Source organism: Saimiri boliviensis, chromosome 2 (genome assembly GCF_048565385.1).
Source record: "Saimiri boliviensis isolate mSaiBol1 chromosome 2, mSaiBol1.pri, whole genome shotgun sequence".
Classification (NCBI taxonomy): Eukaryota; Metazoa; Chordata; class Mammalia; order Primates; family Cebidae; genus Saimiri; species Saimiri boliviensis.
This window is the reverse complement of record NC_133450.1, coordinates 201,867,724-201,881,350: the sequence shown is the minus strand read 5'-3', so window position 1 is coordinate 201,881,350 and position 13,627 is coordinate 201,867,724. Positions and strand designations below refer to the sequence as shown.

Genomic DNA, 13,627 nt, shown 5'->3' with positions numbered 1-13,627 from the left:
GCCGAGTGCTGGGCCCGCCCTGTTGACGCGACCCCTGCGCCGCTGGCGTCTCTAGAGTGCTGCAGCCTTTACTCACGGAGGGCTCCTCCACCTCAAGAGATCTGGGGCCCTTCCTGAGAGAGTGGGAGCCGCGGACAGAGGCACGTGTGCAATTCGGAGCGGACTCTGGGTAGCCGGCTGCGCGTGGCTGGGGAGGTGAGGCCGGACGCACCTCTCTTTGGGGGTCCTTAGGTGAGCGATCCATCCAGGGTAGAGACACGTATTGGACCCCTCCGCCAGCGATGTTCTGGTGAAGGAGACCCCGAGGCTCCTCTGCCTGCTGCGGGCCGGGGAGTGAAGTGCGGAGTGCACCACCTCTCTCCTAGAGCCTTAAATCCTTTCTGCAGTCTTGCCACCTGTTCGGTCGGGGGAGCTGGGAGGCGCGAAAGCCCGGGGATGCCTGCTGCGCCTCCATCCGCACTTAACCCAGACTCCTGCTTTCATGCAGGGGATGGATAATAACGCTGAAAGCGAGAGCATTAACCCACAGTGGAAGGCGGCGGTTAATAGAGGTTTGTTAATGTGGTGCTGGTCCGTTCTCGCGGCTGCGACTTTTTCGTGGAGGTGGTGTCCCCTGTGCTTCTCTGTCTAACGTGGTATTTTGCATGGCTTTATTTTCCGTTAACGATGATCTCCGTGGAGACGGTGGCTGTCTGAGTAATATTCAGATCCCAGCACTTAGCAAGTAACTCAGTGTTGGATGTAGGCCACAAATCGGATCGTAAAGAATTCAACTGTGTATTGACAGCCACAGCGCTCATCAGTGAATAGATCGATATGAAGAGTAAACAGAAAGGCAGCAAAGACAGTTTTTCAGCTTGGGAACAGAGAGAGAGTAGAAATGCCCTGTCCCCAAATAGTGGGAACTGTCATTTGGCGGAAGAATAGCAAGTTCTTTGTTTTCCAGGTCCTATTTGATGTGCATGTGAGACATACTTGTGATTCTATCAGGTTGAAAATGTGGCTTTAGTGTTCAGTTTGGGCTAATTCAGTCAGAGCTAGGGGTATTTAGGCCTAATCAGCACATTCGTGATCTCCGTGGTACACGTAATTATACGTATGATGTCCAGCCAAGAGGTGAATAGTTGAAGGAGCAAGGGAAGAAAATGAAGGAGTTGTCAGAAAATTAAGAGAGAATCCAGGATTAACCTTTGGTGTGGAGGGATCTTTAGCACATTTAAGGACTGAGAAAAATTGAATCAATGGAGGCAGGGAAGTTGGAGGTTGCAGATGTCAAACAGAGTACCAATAGGCCTAGGTCCTGGGGCAATATGGAGGATATTCCTTTCCTAGCCTGGAAAGAAGTGGAGGCAAGTCTTCCTCTAAGAAGATAAGGGAATAAGACTGATGGGTGTGAAATTTCAGAGAAACTGATTTTGAGGCATTTTTATGATGTTTAAAGATGAAAAACGCGGCCAGGCACAGTGGGTCACGCCTCTAATCCCAGCACTTTGGGAGGCAGAGGCAGGTGGATCATTGAGGTTAGAAGTTCAAGAACAGCCATGGCCAACATGGTGAAACTTTGTCTCTACCAAAACTACAAAAATTAGCTGGGCGTGGTGGCAGACGCTTGTAATCTCAGCTACTCAGCGGCTGAGGCGGGAGAATCGCTCTAACGCGGGAAGCGGAAGTTGCGGTGAGCTGAGATCGCGCAGTTGCACTCCAGCCTTGGCAACAAGAGCAAAACTCCGTTTCAAAAAAAAAAAAAAAAAAAAAAAAAGAAAGAAAGAAAAAAGGCTGCATGATATGATAGAGTTTTCAAGTAAATTCTAGAAGTTCTTGAATATAAATATCACCGAGGCAGAAGTTCCCGTTTGCCACCGACGCAACTGTCAGGTGATGTAAAAACTTCCGGAATGGAAAAATGGCAGCCGCCGTTCCGGACTCAGGTGTGAGTGCAGAGGAAAATCTGAAAAAGACCCCAGAGAGGAATATGAAAATGGTAACTGGAGCCGTAGCATTGGTGCTGGAAGGCAGGGTCACAGACATTTCCGGTAGCGAAGGTTCTGTAGGAAGCTGTGGATCAGAAAAGGACCACTTTTATTCTGATGATGAAGCAATATAAGCTGACAATGAGGGTGATGCTGAGCCCTGTGACAAAGAAAATGAAAATGACGAGAATCAAGTGTTGGGACTAATACGGGCTGGGCAGATGCCATGGCTAAAGTCCTCAACAAGCAAACTCCTGAAACTAAACCTACTATTCTGGTCAAAAATAAGCTGGAAAAGGAAAAAGAAAAGTTAAAGCAAAAAGACTAGAGAAAATAAAGCAACGTGATAAGAGGCTAGAGTGGGAAACGATGTGCAGAGTGAAGCCCGATATTGTCCAAAACAATGAGATGGAAATCTTCAGAGAATTGCAACAAGGAGTGTGGTGTAATTATATAATGCCGTTCAGAAACATCAAAAGAACGTTGATGAAAAGGTTAAAGAAGCTGAAAGCTCTATTAGAAAGTGTGCTAAGTTGATATCAACTGTTTCTGAGAAAGATTTCATCAGTGTTTTGAGAGGAATGGGTGGAAGTACAAATGAGACTACTTCAAGCAGGAAGAAACCAAAAACCGAACGGGCTGAAGTGAAATCAGAAGAGGGCCCAGGTTGGACGATCCTATGTGATGAATTCACGATGGAAGCATCTATGAAAGACTGGGGTAAGGAAAGTGATGGGCCAGATGACAGCAGACCAGAATGTGCAAGTGACTCTGATACATAAAGTATCACAGGAAATACAATTGAATTGCAATCATTTTATTTTTTCATCCTCTGATAGTTGGGGAATTATAAGGATACCATTTGTAAGAAAGCCAAAAGACTTTTGCCAGATTTCATATTTCCCCTTTTCATCTACACTTTATATATACTTTATTAAATTTATATTTTAACCCTTGAAAAAAAATAAATGTCACCAAAACTTACTAAAATCATTGTCTGCCTTGATTGTCTTCCTCACTCCATATATAATCTTGCCTTCCTCTAATCCCAGATTATATATTATATAGTTCCTATTATACTTGTCATTCATCTTCTGTGTACTATTAGGAGTGATTCATTTTTATTCTTTCTATGTCATACATGTGTGGGGTGCCAAGATGAGGGAATTCTCCTTGGATTAAAGTGACAATAAAGGCCAGTGTGGTCCTTGTAATTGCTACTCCTAACATAAGTTAGGACTTACAGTCATGAACCTTAAAGGGATCTGAATATAAATAGCACACTAACATTTTTTTTTTCCTACTTAGGTAATGTTATGCATTTAAGCAAGTCTGATTTTGCCAGACCACAGTAGATGTCCTGTTTAGCACTCTTTTCTCAACGTTTTGTATTGTGCTGGGAAAAGCCTGGCCAGAAGAATGAAGTTACTGGTAGTTATGTCAGGTCATCAAGCTCCTTGAAACGTTGGTCATCATTTTGAAGTAAATTGTTGTCACATCTCCATATTTTCTCTTTCCCCCTTAGAACAGTAAATGCTTTTCTATCTTTGATTTCAATTTTTTTGTGAATGTATAAAGCCAGTTTATAAATTAATAGACCTGGTGAATATTAAAGTCATTTCAGATTCTCTTCAACTGCCAGTATATAAACATGGATTTTCAAATAGTGCTAATCAATGGGATACCCTTTTGTTTTTCTTTAGGATTTTATAAAGATGTCCCTAATATGCAAAAATAAAATGTTTCCCCATTCATTTGTTCTTTCAACTTTCTCAAAGGAATGTCACCAAAACTTACTTGCATCTTTTTTGAAGCAAACATTCTAAAAGCTTCCTCTTTTAAAGAGTGAGAACATAAAATAGCTTTCAGAATTCTAATTTGTAGACCATAACTGTGTAGAGTGGGTCAGGTTGCTGCTATAATCCATACATGGGTGCGTCCTCAGAGAGGTAAGTTTTGTTTTGTTTTGTTTTTTTGTTATTCTGATTCTAATTACCACTTCTTCACCTGCTGAATCACTTCACTTAAATAAGTATGGTCATTTATCTCTATTAAGCTATTTTTTTCTCTCTTAGGGATTAATGGTTCATCAAGGGGTAGTGGTACTTGTGTCGTGAGAATCACTTCATCATGCGAAATCTGAAGTTATTTTGGACCCTGGAGTTCAGAGATATTCAAGGTCCAGGAAAACCTCAGTGCTTCTCTCTCCGAACTGAACAGGGGACAGTGCTCATTGGCTCAGAACATGGACTGATAGAAGTAGACCCTGTCTCAAGAGAAGTAAGTTAGTAATGGAGAATGCTAGCACATGGGTATGACCCTTGACTTGTCTTCCTCCAAATTTCTTTCCCCACATAGTCTTTGTGAATTTCATACCTCTTATGAATTTATATCCTCCTAAATAAACATTCTCTTTGCTTCATATATATGCCATGTTAGACATAGCTTAAATAGTCACCCATCTTTAAATCTGCTGTGATTTTAACCTAAGTCAGAAAAACTGACCTTACTTTTTGAGTGGGTACCCTACTTTTGACCCTTTTGGTCATGCAAATTCTGTTTATAGTAGTGGTTTTCAATTGGGAATGAACATGCAAGTTGCTGGTGGAGCTTTCTAAAAGCTTGAGCCCATATCTCATATCAACTAAATCAGAATCTTTAGTGCTGGCTGCTAACCGTACATGCTTTTAAAACCTCTGTGGGCTGGTTTTGGTATGGTCCTTTGATTATATTCTTCTACTAATACATTTTAGGCAGTTACATTCTTTAATGCCTTTTCCCCATACTATGGAAATCTTAGAAAAACATAATTATTAACATCATGTCTTATTGCACATTTTTAAAGAGACCAGGCCTATTGTTTTGATTTTTGTGTTTGTTTGGCAAAAAGGTCATATTACCTATGTTTCTTGTTAAAGATGAGAGTGTTGATATTTCTCAGATGAAAGTTTAGATTTTCATCTAGAAAAAACATTTTTGAAAGTTTTTATTTGATAAAAGAAATGTTAAAAAATATTTTATTTCTGGAAATGTTATCAATTATTCTTGAAAGTAGACTGGGTTAATTCACTTCTGTGTTTATTTTCGTGAAAGGTGAAAAATGAAGTTTCTTTGGTGGCAGAAGGCTTTCTCCCAGAGGATGGAAGTGGCCGCATTGTTGGCGTTCAGGACTTGCTGGATCAGGAGTCTGTGTGTGTGGCCACAGCCTCTGGAGACGTCATACTCTGCAGTCTCAGCACACAACAGGTAAGAGGAAGAGTCCAGTGAGTGGGCAGTCGCAGGCATCCTCAAATAGGTTACTTGCTATTTGTGGAAGTTTTCAAATCAGTAGCCATAATATTTACACTTTTGCAAATTAGTCTTTGCGTTATATATTTATTTAAAAAATTATTAACATGGCTTTTGCTGTATTTTAAGATTCTTGTACAACTCAGTTTTGTCTGCTGCATCTATTAATCCGAAAAATCAGAACATTCCAAATGAGAATAGTTTTTTGTTTAAAGTTAAAATTGTCTATTCTTGTGTGGTATAGGATCACCTCTTATCACTCTCATCCTGAATTGCAACCTTTGTTTCTTAATTTAGGAAGTCTTTGAATGTTTATCTGACTTAGATTTTTATGTTATGACTGTTGATTGGTTAACTTTAGAGTTGCTGAATTCTGGGGACTGAAGTAATACATTATCATTACCTGCATATGTATGACTGTCAGGAGAGATAGACTTCAACCAATTACTTCTTTCTCTACTCTAGTGCACAGTTGAGTTTCTGGATTTCTTTCTTTCTTTTTTTTTTTTTTTTCGAGATGGAGTTTCGCTCTTGTTACCCAGGCTGGAGTGCAATGGTGTGATCTCGGCTCACCGCAACCTCCGCCTCCTGGGTTCAGGCAATTCTCCTGCCTCAGCGTCCTGAGTAGCTGGGATTACAGGCACGCGCCACCATGCCCAGCTAATTTTCTGTATTTTTTTTTAGTAGAGACGGGGTTTCACCATGTTGACCGGGATGGTCTCGATCTCTTGACCTCGTGATCCACCTGCCTCAGCCTCCCAAAGTGCTGGGATTACAGGCTTGAGCCACCGCGCCTGGCTGAGTTTCTGGATTTCTATCTTCACCTTCTTAACAGCAAGGGTTTCAAATTACACTTGCCTGATTCTTTAAATCTTCTTTGATTACTTCGTTAGTTGTGATCTCCATAACACTGATCATGTCACAGACATTAAAGCACTACTAATAGTAGGATAATAATAGCAGATTACATTTATTAACTGTTTACAGTGTACCTGGCACTTTTTAAAGCACTTTTCATGCAAATTTGTTAAATCTTCACTATGACCTTGTGAGGTAGATTATCGTTTCCTCTTTTTCAGAAGATGCAGTTGAGGCACATAGTGCTTAGAAATTAGGCCCAGTCACACAGTAATCAAATGGAGTTTGACCCTAGCAGTCTAAATCTGTCACCTTTACTCTTAATCATTCCATTTAGTACAATAATAAATCTTACTGTCAGTTCTTGGTGGGAAACCTGTCATGCACAGCTTAATTGGTTTTTCTTGTATTTAAAAGATAGATGCGAAGATAGATAGAGATCCAAGATGGCCGACTAGGAACAGCTCAGGATTGCAGCTCCCAGTGACAGCACAGAGGGTGGGTGGATGCCACATTTCCAGATGGATTTTTATTGCCCACAGACCAGGTGGAGGAGCCCCTTGGGTCTCCAGTGCCACTGTTTTGGCTGGAGCAGCTGTTTTGGCCGGTGCCCCAGCACAATGGTTCTCCATACAAAATACACTGGTCTGGGTACCCTTTTAGCTGGCATTGGAGCCCCGGGAAGGCATAGTTGCCCATTCATCTGATTAAAAATGGGACTGAAACAGGGAGCCAGGCCAGGACATTCCCGGGCAAAAAAAGCACCACAAATCTCAGTGCCACTGTTTCAGCCGGTGCACTGAGTCACCACACAGGAAATTACACAGATCCCGATTCTTTTCAACAGGTGACTGGAACACCTGGGAGAGAGTCCACTGTTCAACTTAAAAAAAAAAAGGGCTCTGAGGCAGAGAGCCAGGTGATCAGGCTCGGCTGGTCCCACCCCCCACAAAAAAAAAACCAGCAATTGGAAACACTCTGGGTTGAGAGTTTCACAGCAAGGAACCTGGGACGGTCTAGCTCTGTGGGGGAGGGGTGTCCGCCATTACCGAGGCACTCCACTGCTACGGAGGTAGTCCACCATTGCTGAGGCAGCCTGCCGTTGCCGAGGCAACCTGCCATTACAGAGGGAGTCCGCCATTACAGAGGTGGGCCACAATCGCCGAGGCAGTTCTAACTACACCCACATAAACAGGACTGCAGGGAAGTTCACACGGCAGCTGGGCAGAGCCCACAGCAGCTCAGCAAAGCCTCTGCAGGCAGACAGTGACTAGGCTGCCTCCTCGCTGGGCAGGGCAGCCCTGAAAAAAAGGCAGCTGCACAAAGGAAACATAAAGCCCTAAGTCCCTGGGACTGAGCACCTGGGAAAAAAAGGGGTTTATGATTCTGCTGCAGCAGACCTAAACGTACCTGCCCAGCAGCTCTGAATGAACGACGGAGCTCACAGCTCAGCACTTGAGCTCCAATAAAGGACAGACTGTCTCCTCAAGCAGCTTCCTGACCCCCATATATCCAAAAAGAGTCACCTCATAAAGGAGAGATCAGACTGATATTTGGTGGGTATCCTTCTGGGACAAAGATAGCATAAGAAGAAACTGGTAGCAACCCTTACTGTTCTGCAGCTGCTGCAGGTGATCCCCAGGCAATCAGGGCCTGGAGTGGACCTCAGCAGTCCTACAGCAGAGGGACCAGACTGTTAGAAGGAAAACTAAGAAACAAAAGTAACTTCATCATCAACAAACTGGACATCCACTCACAGACCCAATCTGAAAGTCAGCAACTACAAAGACGACAGGTGGATAAATCCACAAAGATGGGAAGAAACCAGCGCAAAAAGGATTAAAACACCTGAAACCAGAGCACCTCTCCTCCTACAAGGGATTACAACTCCTCACCCACAAGGGAACAATGCTGGATGGAGAATGACTGTGATGAAATGACAGAATCAGGCTTCAGAAGTTGGGTAATAAGAAACTTCTGTGAACTAAAAGAACGTTTTCTAACCCAATGCAAGGAAACTAAGAACCTTGAAAAAAGATTTGATGAAATGCTATTGAGAATGGACAACTTAGGAATGTAAGTGAATTGATGGAGCTGAAAAACACAACACAAGAACGTCGCGAAGCATGCACGAGTTTCAACAGCCGAATTGACCAATCAGAAGAAAGGATATCAGAGATTGAAGATCAACTCAATGAAATAAAATGAGAAGGCAAGATTATAGAAAAAAGGTTAAAAAGGAATGAACAAGTTTTCCAAGAAATGCGGGACTATGTGAAAAGACCTAATCTTCATTTGATAGGTGTACCTGAATGTGACGAAGAGAATGAATCCAAGCTGGAAAATACTCTTCAGGATACTATCCAGGAAAACTTCGCCAACCTAGCAAGGCTGGCCAATATTCAAGTCCAGGAAATACAGAGAACACCACAAAGATATTCCTCAAGAAGAGCAACCCCAAGGCACATAATTGTCAGATTCACCAGGGTTGAAATGAAGGAGAAAATGCTATGGGCAGCCAGAGAGAAAGGTCGGGTTACCCACAAAGGGAAGCCCATCAGACTCATAGCAGATCTCTCAGCAGAGACCCTACAAGCCAGAAGAGAGTGGGGGCCAATATTCAACATCCTTAAAGAAAAGAACTTTCAACCCAGAATTTCATATCCAGCCAAACTAAGCTTCATAAGTGAAGGAAAAATAAAATCCTTTGTGAACAAGCAAGCACTCAGAGATTTCATCACCACCAGGCCTGCTTTACAAGAGCTCCTGAAAGAAGCACTAAACGTAGAAAGGAACAACCAGTACCAGCCACTGCAAAAACATACCAAATGGTAAAGAGCATCAACACAATGAAGAATCTGCGTCAACTAACGGGCAAAACAGTCAGCTAGCATCAAAATGGCAGTATCAAATTCACATATAACAATATTAACCCTAAATGTCAATGGACTAAATGCCCCAATCAAAAGACACAGACTGGCAAATTGGATAAAAAGCCAAAACCCATCGATGTGCTGTATCCAGGAAACCCATCTCACATGCAAGGATACACAAAGGCTCAAAATAAAGGGATGGAGGAAGATTTACCAAGCCAATGGAGAGCAAAAAAAAGCAGGAGTTGCAATTCTTATCTCTGATAAAACAGACTTTAAAGCAACAAAGATCAAAAGAGACAAAGAAGGGCATTACATAATGGTAAAAGGATCACTGCAACAAGAAGAGCTAACGATCCTAAATATATACGCAGCCAGTACAGGAGCACCCAGATACATAAGGCAAGTTCTTAATGACTTACAAAGAGACTTAGACTCCCACACAATAATAGTGGGAGACTTTAACACCCCATTGTCAATATTAGACAGATCAACGAGACAGAAAATTAACACGGATATCCAGGACTTGAACTCAGACCTGGAACAAGCAAACCTTATAGACATTTACAGAACTCTCCACCCCAAATCCACAGAATATACATTCTTCTCAGTACCACATCACACCTACTCTAAAATTGACCACATAATTGGAAGTAAATCACTCCTCAGCAAATACAAAAGAACAGAAATCATAAACAGTCTCTCAGACCACAATGCAATCAAGTTAGAACTCAGAATTCAGAAACTAACTCAGAACCACACAGCTTCATGGAAACTGAACAACTTGCTCTTGAATGTTGACTGGATAAACAATGAAATGAAGGCAGAAATAAAGATGTTCTTCAAAACGAACGAGAACAAAGAAACAACATACCAAAATCTCTGGGACACATTTAAAGCAGTCTCTAGAGGAAAATATATAGCAATAAGTGCCCACATGAGAAGAAAGGAGAGATCTAAAATTGACACCCTATCATCAAAATTGAAAGAGCTAGAGGAGCAAGATAAAAAAAAACTCAAAACCTAGCAGAAGACAAAAAATAACTAAGATCAGAACAGAACTGAAGGAGATAGAGACACAAAAAAAACCCTTCAAAAAATCAATAAATCCAGAAGCTGGTTTTTCGAAAAGATCAACAAAATAGACCACTAGCCAGATTAATAAAAAAGAAAAGAGAGAATAACCAAATAGATGCAATAAAAAATGATAAAGGGGATATTACCACAGAAATTCAAATCATCATCAGAGATTATTACAAACAACTCTATGCACATAAACTAGTACACCTGGAAGAAATGGATAAATTCCTGGACACTTGCCTCCTCGCAAGCCTAAACCAGGAAGAAGTCGAAACCCTGAATAGACCAATAACAAGGTCTGAAGTTGAGGCAGCATTTAAGAGCCTGCTACCCAAAAAAAGCCCAGGTCCAGATGGGTTCACAGCTGAATTCTACCAGACATACAAAGAGGAGCTGGTACCATTCCTTCTGAAACTATTCCAAATAATCAAAAAGAGGGAATCCTTCCCAAATCATTTTATGAGACCAATATCATCCTTATACCAAAATCTGGCAGAGACTCAAAAATAAAAGAAAACTTCAGGCCAATATCCATGATGAACATAGATGCAAAAATCTTCAATAAAATACTGGCAAGCCAATTGCAACAACACATCAAAAAGTTTACTTATCCACCATGATCAAGTAGGCTTCATCCCAGGGATACAAGGCTGGTTCAACATACGCAAGTCTATAAATGTAATTCACCACATAAACAAAACCAATGACAAAAACCACATGATTATTTTGATGCGGAGAAGGCCTTTGACAAAATTCAACAGCCCTTTATGCTAAAAAACCCTCAATAAACGAGGTATTGATGGAACATTTCTCAAAATAATAAAAGCTATTTACGACAAACCAACAGCCAATATCATACTGAATGGGCAAAAACTGGAAGCATTCCCTTTGAAATCTGGCACTAGACAAGGATGCCCTCTCTCACCACTCCTATTCAATATAGTACTGGAAGTTCTAGCCAGAGCAATCAGGCAAGAAAGAGAAATAAAGGGTATTCAAATAGGAAAGGAGGAAGACAAATTTTCTCTATTTGCAGACGACATTATTGTGTGTCTAGAAGACCCCATCGTCTTAGCTCAAAATCTCCTGAAACTGATAAGCAACTTCAGCAAAGTCTCAGGATACAAAATCAATATACAAAAATCACAAGCATTCCTATACACCAAAAACAGACTTCAAGAGAACCAAATCAAGAACGAACTGCCATTCACAATTGCCACAAAGAGAATAAAATACCTAGGAATACAGCTAACAAGGAACATAAAGGACCTCTTCAAGGAGAACTACAAACCACAAACAGGTGGAGAGAGGACACAAACAGATGGAGAAACATTCCATGTTTATGGTTAGGAAGAATCAGTATCGTGAAACTGGCCATACTGCCCAAAGTAATTTACAGATTCAACGTTATTCCCATCAAGCTACCAATGACCTTCTTCACAGAACTGGAAAAAAACACCTTAAACTTCATATGGAACCAAAAGAGAGCCTGCATAGCCAAGTCAATTCTAAGCAAAAAGAACAAAGCAGGAGGCATCACACTACCGGACTTCAAACTATACTACAAGGCTACAGTAATCAAAACAGCATGGTACTGGTACCAAAACAGAGATATAGACCAATGGAACAGAACAGAGGCCTCAGAGGAAATACAACATACCCACAACCATCTGATCTTCGACAAACCTGACAAAAACAAGCAATGGGGAAAGGACTCCCTGTTTAATAAATGATGTTGGGAAAACTGGCTAGCCATGTGCAGAAAGCAGAAACAGGACCCCTTCCTGACACCTTACACCAAAATTAACTCCAGATGGATTAAAGACTTAAACATCAGACCTAACACCATAAAAACCCTAGAAGAAAATCTAGGCAAAACCATTCAGGACATAGGTGTAGGCAAGGACTTCATGACCAAAACGCCAAAAGCAATGGCAACAGAAGCCAAAATAGACAAATGGGACCTAATCAAACTCCACAGCTTCTGCACGGCAAAAAGTCAGTAGAGTGAATGGGCAACCAACAGAATGGGAAAACATTTTTGCAGTCTACCCATCTGACAAAGGGCTGATATCCAGAATCTACAAAGAACTAAAACACATTTACAAGAATAAAACAAGCCCATTCAAAAGTGGGCGAAGGATATGAACAGACACTTTACAAAAGAAGACATACATGAGGCCAACGGACATATGAAAAAATGCTCATCATCACTGGTCATTAGAGAAATGCAAATCAAAACTACACTGAGATACCATCTCATGCCAGTTACAATGGTGATCATTAAAAAATCTGGAGACAACAGATGCTGGAGAGGATGTGGAGAAATAGGAACACTTTTACACTGTTGGTGGGAGTGTAAATTAGTTCAACCATTGTGGAAGACAGTGTGGCATTTCCTCAAGGACCTAGAGATAGAAATTCCATTTGACCCAGCAATCCCATTACTGGGTATATATCCAAAGGATTATAAATCATTCTACTCTAAGGACACGTGCACACGAATGTTCATTGCAGCACAGTTTACAATAGCAAAAACCTGGAACCAACCCAAATGCCCATTGATGATAGACTGGACAGGGACAATGTGGCATATATACACCATGGAATATTATACAGCCATCAAAAACGATGAGTTCGTATCCTTTTTAGGGACATGGATGAACCTGGAAACAATCATTCTCAGCAAACTGACACAAGAGCAGAAAATCAAACACCACATGTTCTCACTCATAGGTGGGTGTTGACCAGTGAGAACACATGGACACAAGGAGGGGAGCACTACACACTGGGCTCTGTTGGGGGAAATACGGGAGGGACAGCGAGGGGTGGGGAGTTGGGGAGAGATAGCATGAGGAGAAATACCAGATATAGGTGAAGGGGAGGAAGGCAGCAAATCACGCTGCCACGTGTGTACCTATGTAACAGTCTTGCGTGTTCTTCACATGTACCCAAAACCTAATATGCAATAAAAAAAAAAAGGATGCTTTTACTTTCGAAACGTTTTGTAGCATTGTTTCCTTGAGCTCTTCCAGTCTGTTTATCTTTATTTAATGGTGCTCATCCTGCCCTTTCATAGCTTCTCAATTGTCTGGAAGATAGAGTCCATGTTCCTTATTGTGCCTTATAAGCCCTTTCACTATCTGTTCCCCAAATTCCTTTTTAGCCTCATCCCTGCATTGTTCCTATGTGTACATATACCTTGTGTTGTAGTTGCAGCTGATTTTTAACTGCTCTTTTTTTCTGGCTTTGTGCCTTTACACTGTGTTTTTCTTCCTGGTATCTCTTATCTCTTTTCTGTCCTTATTACCACTCTTTGAACACTTCAGAAAAACCTTTTCTGGACTCTGAGTCACTTGTCATTCCCTGTGCTGAAACACACTTTGCTTTCCATAGATCGTTGTTACTGCTCTCATCCTCTGTGGAGTCATCTTTTATCTCCCTAATGAGACAGCTCTGGGAAGAAAGAGTTATTTCTAATCCCTGTGCCTAATAACAGGTCTGTTCTCTTGATATCCATTACTGAAGAAATGTTTGTCGATTAAGTTCTTGTTTTAA

The 13,627-nt window shown here is 41.4% G+C and overlaps 1 protein-coding gene and 1 pseudogene across 3 annotated transcripts in view; both read left to right on the top strand.

Annotated features, from left to right (window-relative positions):
- The first annotated feature begins 5 nt into the window (after window positions 1–5).
- Window positions 6–13,627, top strand: part of ELP1 (elongator acetyltransferase complex subunit 1) — a 70,971-nt gene continuing 57,349 nt past the window's right edge. The window contains exons 1-3 of one of the 3 annotated variants that reach the window (XM_074395133.1): window positions 6–140; window positions 4,046–4,250; window positions 5,064–5,216. In XM_074395133.1, coding sequence (XP_074251234.1) covers window positions 4,101–4,250; window positions 5,064–5,216 — 303 coding nt within the window. In that variant the 5' untranslated portion in view covers window positions 6–140; window positions 4,046–4,100. Of the gene's footprint in view, window positions 232–4,045; window positions 4,251–5,063; window positions 5,217–13,627 lie in introns of all 3 variants that reach the window. The other 2 variants (XM_010335990.3, XM_003925249.4) reach the window with 2 other exon arrangements.
- LOC141583768 (RRP15-like protein pseudogene) lies at window positions 238–4,037 on the top strand (annotated as a pseudogene).